Genomic DNA, 17,923 nt, shown 5'->3' with positions numbered 1-17,923 from the left:
GATCTTGCGGTGTGCCATTTGGCTGACATGTTTGCCCACATTACAACAGTGACTATACTTCAAAAGTACTTAATTGACTGTTCTGAGGATGTGAAAGGCGCTATACAAATGTAACAGCACTTGAATAACGCTTGCCACTGCAGGCAGTGGTGTGCAGGGGACAGAGGGAGTTCCCACCACACACAAGCACCACTTACATGCTGGCAACACTCACCTGGGCCATAGGGATATGCTCAATGGCTCAGGGTTGTACATCTAATGACCCATGTTCAGGCATTGGGCTCCATTTCCCCGCCATCTGCCCACCCACTTTGGGCTTCTGGAAATGGTCATAAACCACTCGAGAGATACACCCATACAAAGGGTAGGACTACTGCGTGTAGGTAATATCTGGGTCAAGGCAGGTCACCAATACCCAAGCTTCTGCACGAGGCAGACACTCCCCATGAATGGTCCCATAGCACAGTATTCCTGGGCCCCTTGTGTACCCTTTCAAGGGAGCAAGTCAGCCCCTGAGCATAGAAAGAATAGTAAATAATGAGGCCAATCCAGTCCCTTTGATTTCACTGGCTTGGTTTGCTTTTTTTATGGCCTTATTTACCTGTGTCGCTTCTTTTAGTGATTTGTGTATTTGTACTCCGAGATCCCTTTGCTCCATTTAGATTATTTCCCAAGTAATATGTGGCCTCCTTATTTTTCTCACCAAAATGTCATACCTCACACTTATTGGTGTTGAAATTATTTTCCAGCCATATGCCCATTCTGCAAGTTTATTAATGTCTTCTTGTAATTTGTTGCAGTCCTTCTCAGTATGACTATTCCCTCCCAATTTGGGGTCATCCTCAAATTTAGAAATTGTGTTTTTGATTCCAAGGTCTAAAACATTAATATAAATTGTGAACAATAGTGGTCCCACTTCCCACCTTTTGCCACTCTGAATAACTACCCTTTACCCCTGCTCTTTCGGCTTTCTGTCTTGCAACCATCTGTTATCCATTCTGCTACTTGTCCCCTGACTCCGCATGCTCTGACCTTATTCATTAGTCTGTTATGTGACACCTTATCGAAGGCCTTTTGGAAATCTAGATAAATTACATCTACTGTATTACCCTTGTCTACTCTCTCTGTTTCCTTCTCTTCCTTTTTCCTCAACCGAGGATTCCCCCTCTGCTGTGGTTGACATGGCCCTTGACCGTGTCCGTTCCATTTCCCGCACCTGCTTTCACCCCTTCCCCTCCCTCCTGGAACCACGATAGGGTTCCCCTTGTCCTCACCTTTCACCCCACCAGCCTCCGCATTCAACGGATCATCCTCCGCTATTTCCGCCACCTCCAGCGTGATCCCACCACCAAGCACATCTTCCCCTCACCTCCCCTTTCAGCATTTCGAAGGGACCGCTCCCTCCGCGACACCCTAGTCCACTCCTCTATCACCCCCAACATCCCTTCCCCTTCACCCGGCACCTTCCCGTGCAAGCGCAGAAGATGCAACACCTGCCCTTATACCTCCCCCCTTCCCACTGTCCAGGGCCCCAAACACTCCTTCCAGGTGAAACAGCGATTTACTTGTACTTCTCGCAATCTAGTATACTGTATTCACTGCTCACGATGCGGTCTCCTCTACATTGGGGAGACCAAACGCAGATTGGGCGACCGCTTTGTGGAACACCTCCGTTCAGTCCGTAAGGGTGACCCCGAGCTCCCGGTGGCCTGTCACTTTAATTCTCCGCTCCATTCCCACTCAGACCTCACCGTCTGCGGCCTCTTGCACTGTTCCAACGAAGCTCAACGTAAGCTCGAGGAACAGCACCTCATCTTTCGATTAGGCACTTTACAGCCTTCCGGACTCAACATCGAGTTCAACTATTTCAGACCAGAACCTCGACCCCTATTCTTTTTTCCCCCCACTTATTTTATTTATTAATTTTTTCCTCACATGGCAGCTGTCGATCATTCTGCCAGTGCCATTTACACTTCATCTAGAGCCATCTTTTGTTTCTTAACTTGGCCCATTACCATCTCCTTTTGCCTTGCACCATCTCTTAATCTCTCCTGCCTTCCACCCTATCACAGACCTTCCCTTTTGTTCTTTCCTCCCCTCCCCCCTCTCCCTGCCCCTGCACTTGCTTAAAAACCTGTTCGATCTCCAGCTTTTTCCAGTTCTGACGAAGGGTCATCGACCTGAAACGTTAACTCTGTTTCTCTCTCCACAGATGCTGCCTGACCTGCCAAGTGTTTCTAGCATTTTCTGTTTTTATTTCAGATTGCCAGCATCCGCAGTATTTTGCTTTTGCATCAATGCAGGGAAATGTGAGGTCATCCACTTTGGACCTTAAAAGGATAGAACAGGGTACTTTCTTAATTGTGAAAAGTTAAAAACAGTGGAGGGTCCAAAGAGACTTGGGGGTCCAGGTACACAGATCATTAAAATGTCATGAACAGGTTCAGAAAATAATCAAAAAGGCTAATGGAATGCTGGCCTTTATATATAAAGGACTAGAATACAAGGGTCATGCTGCACCTATACAAAACCCTGATTAGACCACACCTAGAGTACTGTGAACAGTTCTGGGCACCACACCTTAGGAAGGATATACTGGCTCCAGGGGTTAAATTACGAGGAGCGATTTCACAAATTAGGGTTGTATTCCCTAGAATTTAGAAGATTAAGAGATCATCTGATCGAAGTTTTCAAGATATGAAGGGGAACCGATTGGGTAGATAAAGAGAAACTATTTCCGCTGGTTGGGGAGTCTAGGACTAGGGGGCATAGTCTAAAAATTAGAGCCAAACCTTTCAGGAGTGAAATTAGGAAACACTTCTACACACAAAGGGTGGTAGAAGTTTGGAACTCTCTTCCGCAAACAGCAATTGATGCTGGGTCAGTTGTTAATTTTAAATCTGAGATTGATAGATTTTTGTTAACCAAAAGTATGGGCCAAAGGCGGGTATATGGAGTTAGGTCACAGATCAGCCGTGATCTCATTGAATGGCGGAACAGGCTCGAGGGGCTCAATGCCTACTGCTGTTCCTATGTTACCTCCCTTCCACTATTCGGTGGTCTGTAGACTACCCCTATTAGTGTGATTAATCCTTTTTTTAAATCTCTATTCACATGGATTCTATTTCTATCTTATTGATGGCTGCAGCACTTTTTTTTACTGCCATTATGTTATCTCCAATAAGTACAGCTGCTCCACTTCCCCTTTTCCCCCCTCTCTATCTTTTCTAAATATCTTACACACTGCAATGTTTAATTCCCAGTCGTGATTTTTCAGTTAAAAAAAAGATACACCAAGTGACACATCACCAGCTCTTTATTCCCAGGTGATCTCTTTTGAAGACTGGTGGAACCTTAGTAATGAAGACGAAAAACCTGTCACAACCCGGGACCCAACAGGGTTGGGAAATGGAGTGAAGAATGGATTCAGAACTCTGCATTTGATGTGCTTGCGAGTTGATGCTGCCATGAGCCAACTGGCAAGGCGAGGCCAGCGGCACTGAATCCTACTGCTCAATCTAAAGCTCTGCTGCCCATATCCTATCCCACACCAAGTGCTACTCACACATCACCACTGTGCTCGCTGACCGACATCGGTTCCCGGTCTCCCAAAGCCTCAAAATTAAAAGTCTCATCCTCCTGTTTCAATCCCTCAATGGCCTCGTCCCTCCCCATCTCTAACCTCTGTAACTCTCCAGCCCTACAACCCTCTGAAAAATATGTTTTTCTGACTCTAACCTTTTGTGCATTCCCCTCTCCCTTTGTCCCACCATTGGCAGCCGTGCCTCTAACCATCTGGGCTCCGTACTCTGGAATTCTCTCCCTAAACCTCTCCGTCTCTCTCTCCTCCTTTAAGGCCCTCCTTAAAACCTACCGCTTTGACCGAGTTTTCAATCACCCCTATTAATATCTCATAATACTGAATGGCATCCATTGGTGTCTGATTACACCTCTGTGAAGGGCCTTGGGACGCTTTTCGATATCAAAGGCGCTATACAAATGTGAGTTGTTATTTTTGAATTTGCCAGGATCTGGGTGGGGGGGTGGGGGGAGATAGTCGACTCATTGCGATCGGTAAACTTCATTGTTTAGAATGGTTTAAAAACTTTCCAGGCCGTCCAATCACCCCCAGGCTAAAGCGGTGCGAGATTTGATCTGGCCGTCTCCACTCTTGAGCCACATCACACAGTGTGCGCACGTCAGAGCGAATCCAGACCCACGGTACAACTGTACGATAGCAAAATACTGCAGATGCTAGAAATCCGAAATAACAACAGAAAATGCTGGAAGAACTCAGCAGGCCAGGCAACGTCCGTGGAGAGAGAAATAGAGTCAACGTTTCAGATCGAAACCCTTTGTCAAGACTGGGGTTGACAGTCTTGACAAAGGGTTTCGACCTGAAACGTTAACTCTGTTTCTGTCTCCACGGATGTTGCCTGGCCTGCTGAGTTTTTCCAGCATTTTCTGTTGTTATTTCCCACGGTACAACTGGCTCGTCAGCGCAGCACAGGACTGGAGTCAACACAGACAAGTGTACGGAGACAAGTGGCCATGAGGAGGGCAGGAGGAAAAGCGGAGTATACAAATAAAATGTCAGCCAGCGTCAGGTCACGTCGGCTGACAGCAGGAACATTCTGGAGAAACGGAAGAGATGAGTCCGGTGAAAGCAGGTCATTAGCACCAACCTGAAGGAGCGACACACAGCCCTCGAAAGTTGGAACTATTAAAGCCAAAGGGGTGAACTGATGTTAAAAAAAAAATCGGAGAGCACAGCAAGGGGGGAATTCAGGAATGCAAGTATCTTATAAAAATCATCAGGGACCATCAGGCCTCTCACGTTTAAAAAAGAATCGAGTAAGAAGCATACATCAGAAAAGAAACTGATAAAAAGGGACAAACAGGTGTCACTCAATCTCACAATAAACTCCCTGCAGTAAATCAAAGTTTTTCAGGTCCTTGCAAGATAATTCAGAAGTGGTTACAAGGAGGTCGAGGAGTGGCAGGGGTTGTGGAGACTTTAAAATACACATGGGCCAAAGCACCACAGCAAGTCGGTAAAGAGGATTCCTCCCCCATACACATCTCGTTAATGCTAGAATATAAAATCCCTTTCACTTACTGCAATCACCAGCGATATTGGCTTCATGTACAGCTGGGTTTGTGGCTCCACGGTCAGATAGGGCTCACGTCTTGGGCCATGGTGAATGAGCTGCTGGGGTCGTTTTTAAATCGGCTAAGGTTCTCCCTCCAGTGACACCCGCTGGAAAGTGTGCCTGTGAGTTTGCACGTGTAGGGGAGTGGACGTGCGAGTGTGAGCAGGAGAGAGTGGGTGAGCGTGTGCGTCAAGTAAAGACAGTAGCAGGCGTTGCTGTGATACCCTCGATGTTTGAAGCATTGCCGACACGCGGGGTGATTTTAAGCTAACCCGCCCATCGGGGGAAACCCACAGGATCGGGGGCAACGCTGGTTTTACATCCCGCCCAATTCTGCTCTCCACTGAAGTGAGGGGAGACCAATATTGGACGGGATGTAAAACCGGCGTTCCGGCCGATCCCGTGGGTTTCCCCGATAGGCGGGTTAGCTTAAAATGACGCCCTCAGTATCCGATCCAGTTGCTGCCCTTCTCCCAGCACCGAGTCTCGAATCACAGAATCACAGAAACCCCACAGTGCAGATAGAGGCCATTTCGGCCCATCGAGCCTGCACCGACACATATCCCACCCAATCCCCGTAACCCCACGTATTTAATGCCCCTAACACTAAGGGTCAATTTATCATAGCCAAACAACCTAACCCGCACATCTTTGGACTGTGGGAGGAAACCGGAGCACCCGGAGGAAACCCACGCAAACACGGGGAGAATGTGCAAACTCCACACAGACAGTCACCCGAGGCCGAATTCGAACCCGGATCCCTGGCGCTGTGAGGCAACAGTGCTAACCACTATGCCACCATGCTTCAGCAAACAGCAGCGAAAACTGTCGAGAGGAAGGACAAGAAATGTTTCGTCTCGTTGACTCATTCGGGTTATGCAAGATAAATGGGTTTGTGATATTTGTCTGGACTGCATGGCTGACTGGATTGAAACATAGCCGACCATTGGCTTTCTTCAGCAGCCCAACAATTTCTAGTTCCAGTCACAAACTAAAGCCCTTCCAATCTTTTTATTCACTTGCATCAATGTGCTGGGTTTGAGTTTTTAATTTAAAACCTCTAATGTTACATTTGCTCAATTTTCTCATTGAATCCTCTAATACTTTAGTAGATAACTCTCTCCTTCTGTCAACACTTGAAGAAGCCACCCAAACTCAAGAGGCCTCATTGTTCAGCGCTTCATGCCTGGCTCTGGGTAAAGGACTGACTTACACTCCGTCCATTCCACAAAGTATCCGTCCCCCTCTCTTGTATCCATTCTCATCTTCATTCTGTCATGAATCTTACCATTCATGGAGAAATGACTCATGAGATAACACTGGGCGGCCAGCTAGTGGCACCATCCAAGGAGTATAAATACTCGGGCGTGGGCCCAGCTTGCTCAGGATGTTTCTGTAACCAGGAACTAGTGATGTACCTAGAATCTCATGGTTGTGAAACAGTTGATTAAAGCCTTGTTTTATACTCAAACCAAGCTCTCAGTAGTCTTTTTACATCACTTTCTACAGAGGCACATTTTTCCCTAATAGCATCCAGACCACCTGCTTCGAATTAGGGGTCGAGATTTCAGCTTAAAAAAAAGGATCTGCCGCTAAATAAAATGTCCTGTTTTATCTAACCAGGCTGATGCAGGCCAATCATTTATCAAAGTAACCTTTAAGCTGATCATTTTAACAGGAAGGTGATAAACGTACAAGAGAACAAAGTACCCAGTCTTATTCCAAGGTCCCTTGGAGTTGGACCGCAGTCTCCCAGAATTGCACTGTAAACCACGCAGCCCAGCGACTGTGCAGAGTGCGGGTTAGCATACCGTGCTTTCAGCTCTGGGGCTCAGGCTCAAATACTCCTCAGATTGATGGGACGAGTGGCCTCCCTCTGTGGTGTTGCAACACAGTTTCAACCCAACTCTTAGCAAACACAGCACAACACGAGCTGACATTTCCAACCGCTGGTACCACGGTGAGGCTGGTGTGCAGGAGGAGGGGCTGTCTTGAGGTTGAAGAGTGCTGGGGCCGAGCGGATGGAGGTGAACTCCCTCAGCACTGCCCCGGAACGTCGGCCTAGGTTTTGCGCTCAAACCTCCGGAGTGGGGTTTGAACCCACGACCTTCTGACTTAGAGGCGAGTGTGGGCAATACAAGGAGCTCAGCTTCGCTCAACCGGTTAAGTGACTTCGGCCTGTATGAACCGGCTCACTCCGCCAGGGCGGTTTAATTTGACCATTATGCGCTCCCAGTCAGGAGCTGTACTCGACAGAAAACTGCCTGGACTATAAATTGGGTGTGCTCACTTCCATGTCCGAATTCCCAATATCCTTCCTGACATAAGAAAACTACTGGGCACTTGGTCTAAGTATTAAACAAGGCTTTAATCAACTGTTTTTCAACATGGAGATCTAGTTGTGTCCTTCACTAGTTCCTGTTAAAGAATGTCCTGAGCAAGCTGGGCCCATGCCCGAGTATTTATACTCTCCCTGGACAGCGCCACCAGCAGGCCGCCCAGTATCATTTCATAAGTCATTTCCACATGAATGACAAGATTCATGTCACTTCCCAAATCTCAGCATGAGCTAGGCATTGCCGACTTGAACGGGCAACGACTCAGTGGCTGCATCATCCCGCTCCGGCTCCTGACAGAGCTGCCAACCGTTGCACGTCAGCTGGATAATCCAATGTTTTGGCAAGACGGCCCAGTCACTTCAAAGACACGAATTATAAGCCAAAGGTTGTGTTTCTGGAAGTAAAAGTCCGGTTTCCCTCACTGGCGTCTTGTGACGTGAAGCTTGATTGTTGTTCAAGTTATTGGGGTTATTTGAACATCGGACAGGAGAATCTCTGAACTCAACCCAGGACCCCGGCCCCTACCTGGTTTTGGAAAAACCTTAATTCTCGAATTAACAAGCCGTTTCACATTTGTAGTCTCCTGCAAGGTACAGTTCAGAGATTCGGGTCGCCCACTCTGGTTGGACATGTTCCTGGATGTGCCAGCACATGATCTCCTGCCTTGGTCTGTGAGGGTGCCAGTCAGTTCCTTTTTGTAACCTCTAGATGGCACCTTCACCTCTTTTTTTATAAACCCAAAAAATAAACCCTTAAACAAATAAACCCTTTAAATAAGATGGCACCTTCACTGTGTTCCTTTGTTAATTGTTTCTCGTTCTCTGGTGTTAATTGTTCCTAACCCTGTGTTAGTTTTTAATCAGCCTGTTAGCTGTTTATGGGTGGCACCTGGTTTTCTTGGTATATAAGTTCTGTTGTTGTTTCACTCAGGGCTCAGTCCTCACTAGGGTGAACCAGGGAGTTAGTCTTGACAATGGCTCTTGTCTTGACTTGGTGCTCTGTGTGACTAGCCTTTGCTCTATGACAGCTTGCCTTCACAAGCTGGCTGCCATAGTTCTCTTGAGCTATGTATCTAAGTCTGTGTTCTAGTTCTCTCGAGTTATGTATCTAAGTCTGTGTTCTAGTTCTCTCGAGCTATGTACCTAAGTCTGTGTTCTAGTTCTCTCGAGCGATGTATCTAAGTCTGTGTTCTTGTCTCTGGATTTAAGATGTATTTAAGTCTTGTTCTGTTGAGCTGCTTGTCTTGGTAGGGTGCTGTTTGGACTAGCGTGTTGCTATGTGGGAGCCGTTGGGATCTTGTCTTGAGCTTTGCATTGATAAGCCGATTACCCTTGGGGTAGCTTGTCTGGAGTTTAGCCTCGGCAAGCCGGTTGCCCCTTGTGGTAGCTTGTCGCAAGCTCAGTATAGACAAGTGGGCTTCCTCATGGAAGCTGTCCTGAGTTCCTATCTTGACTAGCTGTTTTGTAACTTGTCTCTAGTTCTTATGTTTCTGTCTCTAGTTCTCTTGTCTCTAGTTCTTATGTATATTGCGGTGTCTCTTGTGTTAATCTGGTTATGTGTAAATCTAGTAAAGTTCAAACAAAGTACTGTATATGTGTGTCTCGTCTGGTTTCTGCACTTGGTCCAGATCCTACCTTGCCCGGAGAGCACAGCCTCGTATTTATACGGCCCCGTGGCTCCCCAACCCTGACATGGTCGGCCAACATGCCCATACAGGGAGCAGTGAACAGGGTTCTGGCTTAGGGCACAGCACTGACTTTAATAGGCCAACAGTCACAATGGCCAACAAGCCCTACAAGGAAATTTCCATTTAAAAGCAGGTTTGTTGCAGGGGCCAATCCACTTGGCACTGAACTGCTCTTCGAGTGGCCTGCTCCTCTTTATAAACACTTTGTTTTCTCCAGCTGTAGGGGAGTTGAGGAACTCCAGATGTGTTTGCAGCTTTCTATCCAGTGTGTAACTGCCAGCTAACTTAGCGTGGTTTTTTTTTTAGATTAAAAAATTGGTTTGTTTGAATGCCAGGCAGCAGGCGACGCTGTGTCTCTGAGCATTAAACTCTGGCGTCACAGCGTGTCGGGGTACAGATCTGATCGGCCACTCCACGAATGGCCGGTCTCAGCTACACTGCTTGGGCGAGGTATGGAGTGGAGTTCAATCGCGATGCTGTTGGTGCAACCCAAAGGGTGGGTGTTGTGGGGGGGGAGGGTGGTGGAAAGGCACTCCAGGCCTCTCTCACACACCTGTCAGCAATGGCCGAGACCAGCATAGGCCTGAAAGCCAACTGTTTGCCTACTCGCTCTGCCATTGTGTGCCAGTGGTATCGCTCACTCGGAGTCAGGAGGTCATGCGTTCAGCCATGAAAAATAAAGATTAGTTCAATACAACTTGTGTTTCCTTTTCTCCTTTAAAGTCGCTTGCTGTGAATCAGAGAAGTTTACAGTACAGAATCACAGAAACCCCACAGTGCAGATAAAGGCCATTTCGGCCCATCGAGCCTGCACCGACACATATCCCACCCGATCCCCGTAACCCCACGTATTTAATCCCCCCTAACACTAAGGGTCAATTTATCATAGCCAATCATCCTAACCCGCACATCTTTGGACTGTGGGAGGAAACCGGAGCACCCGGAGGAAACCCACGCAAACACGGGGAGAATGTGCAAACTCCACACAGTCACCCGAGGCCGGATTCGAACGCGGGTCCCTGGCGCTGTGAGGCAACAGTGCTAACCACTATGCCACCGTGCTGCCATTCAGCCCATTGGGTCTGTGATCTTTATCAGAACAATCCAAAACGAATCCTACCACCCTGATGAGCTGCCCCGTGCACTGGAACTCATCTTGAGGCCTTGCGTAAGGTGACTGATGTGCGTGCGTGCGCGCACACACACTTACCCAAGAGATGCTTCATGATGGCTTGGTTCTGGTCCCACAGGTTGTTGAAGGTTCCCCATCTGGACCTTCCATCGGGCAATGGGTTTGCCTTAATCCAGCCCCCACAGGCGTAATTATAGAAATTGTGGCAGGGGTCAACAGTTTGATCCAAGGATTTGAGGACATTGCTGGCAACGATGACACAGGACTCTGTTAGACAAATCTTCGGGGTATCTGCAACGCAGAAACAAAGCACACTGAGATCCAACAAGACTTTGGGTTAAATCTGTGCCACCCAGTCAGTGCCGGTGGGCACTGCACAAACACACACACAAAGTTAGTACCTTTCAAAAAGAAATTCAGACAAAATATTTTGAAACTCTTGCCAGGATTCAGGTACAAGGACAGCGCTGTACGTGTATGACATTCACAGTCTTTGGAACCGACAGACTTTTTAGGGAGCAAGAGTTCCCTTTAAATGAAAATGATCCATATGTTTTTCTTTCTCTGCACTTAATGTCTTATAACAAAATGGTGGCATCGAGAGAACTGAATGCATTTTCATTCAGCAGGTCATTGGTTGCAGAGAAAATCAAGCATTCTTCCATTGTTCATTGCAAGAGGAATCTTACCCCCGCATCCTTTCCCTCCTCCATATCCGGGGAGATAGGAACAAGGGAACTGCTGGACGAAGAAAGACCGTGGTCCATCTAGTTTGCCTTCGACCACCCTGGTAGTCGCTTGATGCAACAATAATGGAGTTGTTGACTAATCATGGCAATCATTCTCTGTCAATTAGTCTACAACAGACCCAGACATGAGGTGAGGAAAACCCCTGATATGATATCGACTGTGCACCAAGTGTGGTGTAACTGCGAATGTGTTTCTAAAGAATGTGTTTATGCTTAGACACTCCTGCACCAGGTGTAGCACAAACGTTGTGTGCTTGTGGATTACTCGGATACCGCAGAGCTGATCCCACACTCCCAGCCAGGAAGCACCGGTCAGAGGTCAGGCGAGAACACTGTAGCCCCAATTCTCCGACCCGCTCTCCCTCAGAGTACAACTCCTTTTGGAAGCATGGAAGCAGTCAGTCAATTTACCCTGGAAAGTTTCAACCGATGTTTCCATTAAATTTGATACATCTCAATCAATATCATAGTCGATTCCATTATACGGACCATGACGTATTGGACCATTTAAAAAAAACCTATTTACTTACAAATTTTGAAAGCAGCGGGAGTTAACTGGAGAAGGAAAGGACAGAGAAGCTTCTCTTCCACATGTAAAATGAAGAGGAGGTAGCCATACCATCTAAGGATGGACAATGTGAAGCCTGGTTATCATCTACACTGACCTCCCCTGACACTGTTGGAAGTGCTTGAATGGGTTACCATCAATGCCAAGGAGACCTCACGAGGCCCTTTACACCCCTAACCTTCACCTGGAAGTGTTCCTCAACTCCCTTACGTGCAATCACTGCACTAAAAGCCTCACATAGAATGTGACTGCTGTGTGCCCCCATCATCACGGCCATTCTGGGCTGCGTGCCGTCATCCTGATTCTCACTTTTGGCAATCCTTTCAAGGGCGAAGCAGCCCATGATACAAGAGAGCTGCAACAGGTGGTAGGATCCTAAACTTTCACCCTCTCCTCCCTTACAAAGGAGGGAGCTCTTCAAATTCTGGAGGGAGGCCACACTGTATTGAAGGTGGTAAAGTAAAGCAGAAGGGCATGCGCCAACTATGAGTTTGCGATGGCATTCTCATCCTGCAGTACCCCACGTTGCCAGTCGACAGAGCTAGATCACAAAACCCTCAACAAACACAAAAGCCTGCACTTATGTAGCGCCTGGAACGTAGAAAAATGCCCCATGGTGCTTCACAGAGGCATGATCTCATTTGCATTGGAAGAAATCAATGCTGACCGCTTCCACCCTCTCCCTAGGCAGGCTGGTCCATAGATTGACCGCTCGCTCACTGAAATGCTGTTCCCGCAGATCAGTTTTGAATTTACCCCCCTTCAAGCACTGGCCGTGTTTTCTGGTTCTGCTGTTCTAGACAAGGTGAAACAGCTAGTCATGGTCTACATTAGCTCGTCACTTTAGAATACTAAAAATAGCAATCAAATTACCTCTCAACCTTCGTTTTTACAGCGAGAAGATGCCCATTCTCCATGTAACCAGAGGAAATAGTCTTTCCCTATTCACTCTGCCAAAACTCTCCGTAATTTGAAACATTTCTATTAAATCTCCTCTTAGCTTTCTCTGCTTCCAATGGCATTGAATAGGCCCAGTGCCGCACGTCTCGCCTCATCATAATTATAGTTTCTCATCCCCGCGGTCATCCGGTGAATCTACAGTGGACACTATGGGGTGGAGTTTCCGCTTTGGGCGCAATCGGCAATCCAGGCACAAATTGCGCTGGTAACTGCGGCGGTTTTCCAAAGTGAAATTGTGCGTAAAGATTCCGCTCAAACTCATTTGCATAATCACAAAGGCAAACTCTTCCAAGAACCAACGCATTCGAGCGGTAACCTGGGGCAGTTTTATTAATACAGCTGAAGATGAGTTTATCACAAAAAAGTAAGCATTTAAAAAAAAATGTCTAGTCCACCTGCGAGTAACCCGATTTCAAATAACTGAAAACTACTTTAAAACACTATACAGAAGCATTTACTAGTTTCAGTGGTGTATACTACAGTTGTTAGTTTCTTAGTAAATTAAAAGGTGCCCATTAGGGCCCTCGCACCTTAAAAAAAAAGCTTCATTGTTAGAGCCCACAAACAGGCACAATTAGCGGAAACTCGCCCTGGTGATTAATTCGATATGGGGGCGTGCCCAGTTTGGTGGGCAGGGTGATATTTGTTTAAACCAGCGCAAAAGATCGCGGAAACTCGATTTGCGCTGGACGTAACTTGCGCTTGAAATTCCTCGATCTTTTACGCTGGTTTGGCCGACTTTGGGCGATCCTGTAGAAACTCTATCCCCCGTGGCTTTAATGTCTTTTGTACAAAGGGGTGCTCCAAACTACACAGTGACTGGCATAATGTTAACACGATTGTCTCTCTATACATGGTGAACGGTAAAACCAAAAAAGGTCATTAACCAACATATTTTTAAAAAACAGGAAATCTGACTTAGCAACTTTAAATGAAATTGAGAGATCAGGACAAGGGGACACAATTAAAGATAACTTTAGAACGGATATCAGGGAGTTTTTCTTTACAGAGTGATGAACACATGGGATGGACCCCCGGACAGAGTAATGGAGGTGAAAACCCTGGACCAGTCAGCTTAATATCGGTGGTAGGAAAAATAATGGAATCCCTACTAAAGGAGAAAATAGAAGAACATCTAGAAACCAAAAATATAACAATGAATAGTCAGCATGGATTTCAAAAGGGAAAGTCTTGCTTGACCAACCTCATTGAATTTTTTGAAGAGGTAACAGAGAGAGTAGACAAGGGTAATGCAGTAGATGTAATTTATCTAGATTTTCAAAAGGCCTTCGATAAGGTACCACATAATAGACTGATGACTAAGGTCAGAGAATGTGGAGTCAGGGGACAAGTAGCAGAATGGATAACTAGCTGGCTTCAAGACAGAAAGCAGAGAGTAAGGGTAAAGGGTAGCTCTTCACAGTGGCAGAAGGTGGGTAGTGGTGTTCCACAAGGATCAGTGCTGAGACCACTGCTGTTCACAATTTAGATGAACGATTTAGACTTTGGAATCAAAAACACAATTTCTAAATTTGCGGATGACACCAAATTGTGGAGAATAGGGAACCAAGAAGGACTGCAGCAAATTATAGGAGGACATAAATAAACTTGCAGAATGGGCATATAATTGGTAAATGAAGTTCAACACAGATAAATGTGAGGTATTACATTTTGGTAGGAAGAATAGGGAGGTCACTTATCACTTGGAGGGTGCGAGTCTAGGTGGGGTAGAGGAACAAAGGGATCTCAGAGTACAAATACACAAATCACTAAAAGTTGCAACACAGGTTAACAAGGCCATAAAAAAAAAGCAAACCAAGCACTAGGGTTTATTTCTAGAGGGATAGAATTGAAAAGTAGGGAATTTATGCTAAACTTGTATCGAACCTTGGTTAGACCACACTGGGAGTACTGCGTACAGTTCTGGTCGCCATATTATAAAAAGGATATAGAGGCACTGGAGAGGGTGCAGAGAAGATTTACAAGAATGATACCAGAAATGTGAGGGTATACCTATCAGGAAAGGATGAACAGGCTGGGTCTCTTTTCTCTTGAATAAAGGCTGAGGGGTGACCTAATAGAGGTCTTTAAAATTATGATAGAGTGGATACAGAGAGAATGTTTCCATTTGTGGGGAAGAGCATAACTAGAGGCCATCAATATAAGATAGTCACCAAGAAATCCAATAGGGAATTCAGAAGAAACTTCTTCACCTAGAGAGTGGTGAGAATGTGGAACTCGCTGCCACAGGGAGTGGTTGAAGCGAATAGTATCGATGCATTTAAGGGGAGGTTAGACAAGCATATGAGGGGGAAGGGAATAGAGGGTGATGCTGATCGATTTAGATGAGGAAAGACAGGAGGAGGCTCGAGTGGAGCATAAATGCCGGCATGGACTGGTTGGGCCAAATGGCCTGTTTGAGCTGTATGTAATCCCTATGTATGGAAACATTTAGGTACCATGTGGATTCTGCAATGGCGGGACTTTTGGGTCAGTCTGAATGAATTAAGTAAAATGGGCTGAATGGTCTCCCTCATCTTGTGCTCTCAGCCAGGGCATCTGGAGCTACCTTCAGTGGTCCTGGGCAAGTGGGTGGGTCCCTGCCCCCGATTGCGATCCAGGGAGTCCAGTTGGATGCGCGAGGGCATCGGATAAGGACAGAATCAGGCTCGACTGTGATGACCCCTATGACCAAACTGCCTGTCCACAACTCTATGCCCAGACTGGCACCTTAGAGGAGATGCTGCAGGGCCACTGGTGCCCAAGGAATCTTGCCCCACAGGAGGGGAGAGGAGGGAAGTGAACTCAAGGGAAAGTCAGAGGTCCACCTCAGCTTTGCATGACAGTTTTCCAAAATATTTTAGTTTGAACGCGAGACACGTGAAGCAGACATACTCGGTGACAAGACTATAATAAAAATGTCCTTGAATCATCGCCAAAAGTAACGCTTATTAACATCCAACAGGAACAGCAAGAGGTCTGGAAAAGACAGTCCAGTTACTGGCCTTACAGGGGCAAGAATGAGTCATTTGAGGAAGTTCGGCTCGATTGGGTCGGAACCACCTCTACAGACCAAATACTCGGAGATCTATTTTAAATTAAAAAGGTACCAAATGACAAATACTGAACTGGAAAAGGAAGTTTCAGGCTCCCTGGGCCAGAAACGGTGCTCATTGTTACAACATGACAACTGGTACAAATTAGCTGACTTTCTCAGTAGAAATTACAGCCGATAATTGAAGTGCTGAGAAATATCTGATGGCCTGAGGGGTTGATACGGGAGGGGTAGGTCGGAGCATCAGTCAACTTCGCTTTCATCGCCTGAGATTGTGGTCGTCACAGTCCGATTTTGACTCGCTTTTTCCTCAACTCTGACGAGACCTGCTCGACTTTTGCTCAATGTCCTCTCCTCCATCACCACATTTTTCTTTATTCTCCAACTTACACCTTCACTAAAAAAATTTTGGGGGGGTGGGAAAAAAAGGTGGGGGGAGGAACTTAACTTCATGCACATGAAGCAAAACACAAAGTCACCAAGAAGATCAGGTTACTGCTGCTCCCCACATCTTGGAGCAAACATCACACCATGGTGCTCAGTTACAATTCAAGTGAGACTGTCCCGCCACTCAGTTCAACCGTGCAAGCTACAATATGATGCTCCAGTATCTATTCATTCTCTCCACCAAACTCCGTGACACTCAGCAAATTATCTTTGGTCCATCAATTACTACATTTGATCAGTTCTGAAAGAACAGAAACAAAAGAACCGGCATTTATCTCACACCTTTCATGATTTCAGGACCTCTCAAAGGTCGTTTCACAGCCAACTTTTGACGTGCGGTCACTTGTAATGTAGGGAAATGCGACAGCCAATCTGTGCACAGCAAGGTCTCGCAAACAGCAATGGGAATAAATGACCGGATGATTGGTTTTGGTGGTGGATAATGTTGGCCAGGACACCGGGAGAACTCCCCTGCTCCTTTGCAAATAGTACCGTAAAAAAAGAAAGACTTGCATTTATATAGCGCCTTTCACAGCCACCGGACGTCTCAAAGCGCTTTACAGCTAATGAGGTACTTTTTGAAGTGTAGTCACTGTTGTAATGTGGGAAACGTGGCAGCCAATTTGCGCACAGCAAGCTCCCACAAACAGCAATGTGATAATGACCAGATAATCTGTTTTTGTTATGTTGGTTGAGGGATAAATATTGGCCAGGACACCCGGGATAACTCCCCTGCTCTTCTTCAAAATAGTGCCATGGGATCGTTCTTGTCCACCTGAGAGAGCAGATGGGGCCTCGGTTTAACGTCTCATCCGAAAGACGGTACCTCTTGACACTGCGACACTCCCTCAGCACTGCACTGAAGAGTCAGCCTGGATTATGTGCTCAAATCGGGCACAGTTTGATGTTATTGGGCAAACATAGAAGATAGGAGCAGGAGTAGGCCATTCGGCCCCTCGAGCCTGCTCCGCCATTCAATGCGATCATGGCTGATCATCCAAATTCAGTACCCTGTCCCTGCTTTCTCCCCATATCCCTTGATCCCTTTAGCCTTAGCAAGGAGGTGTCTAGTAGTACTGGTATGAAAACTGGCTTTGCCTCAAACTACATCTGTGAAGTACACGGGGTTAAATACATACTCTCTTGGTGTTTGAAATTGTTGTGGTAAGATCAACGTGTTCGTGTATCTGGATCGGAATGACTTATTTAAGATGTTGTTTTGTTCTGAATCGAACCACCTTTGTGGGAGGGAAAGGATTAAACATTGGTGAAGGGCTGACTTCATCCAGCAATGCTCCAGGGCTTTCATAACTTCAGTCACAATGTAGCAGTTGTTCGGTGACATTCATTACAAAGTAGGCTCAGTACATGTAGTCCATTTGATTTCATTCTTTCAGAATACCATTCCGACAACCTTCTCATAATAGCATCTAGCTACTTCTTAAATCAGTCCAGTGGTCTGGTCTGAAAACAGAGTTAGAAACTGCTATTTGTTCTGAAGGTTGGGTAGAGCCTGCTCTGTATGGGAAACCCGCCATACTCTGGTGTTGGGGCTCTGCATGCTTTACCGTGCTCCTCCTCGCAAACCCAGAGGCAATGTTACTCGCTAACCTTTAACCGAGGGCTGGAATCCCAAAGTGTCACCTGCACACTTGCAATGACCACTTGGGTACAGTACTGGAGGGCGTCAGGTGTCCCTGAACCCATATCTCAACGGGGTGGGAGGGAGGGGGGCTCATCTGATAGTAACTAGGAGTGGGAACTCTGCCCAACTTCCAACACCATAAACCAGGAGCACGGAGATCAATTTTAGTCCACCCAAAACCTCAGATC

The 17,923-nt window shown here is 46.5% G+C and overlaps 1 protein-coding gene across 2 annotated transcripts in view; it reads right to left on the bottom strand.

Moving 5' to 3' along the window:
• The window catches only part of LOC147100498 (endothelin-converting enzyme 1-like), a 312,062-nt gene that overhangs the window by 129,227 nt on the left and 164,912 nt on the right, over positions 1-17,923 (bottom strand). For both annotated transcript variants that reach the window (XM_085966797.1, XM_085966796.1), the window contains one exon: positions 10,390-10,602. In XM_085966797.1, the coding sequence (XP_085822923.1) occupies positions 10,390-10,602 (213 nt within the window). The remainder of the gene's footprint in view (positions 1-10,389; positions 10,603-17,923) is intronic.

Source organism: Somniosus microcephalus, chromosome 25 (genome assembly GCF_052327205.1).
Source record: "Somniosus microcephalus isolate GS21.2 chromosome 25, FLI_Smic_1.0, whole genome shotgun sequence".
Lineage (NCBI taxonomy): Eukaryota > Metazoa > Chordata > Chondrichthyes > Squaliformes > Somniosidae > Somniosus > Somniosus microcephalus.
This window is presented reverse-complemented; position numbering and strand designations above follow the sequence as displayed.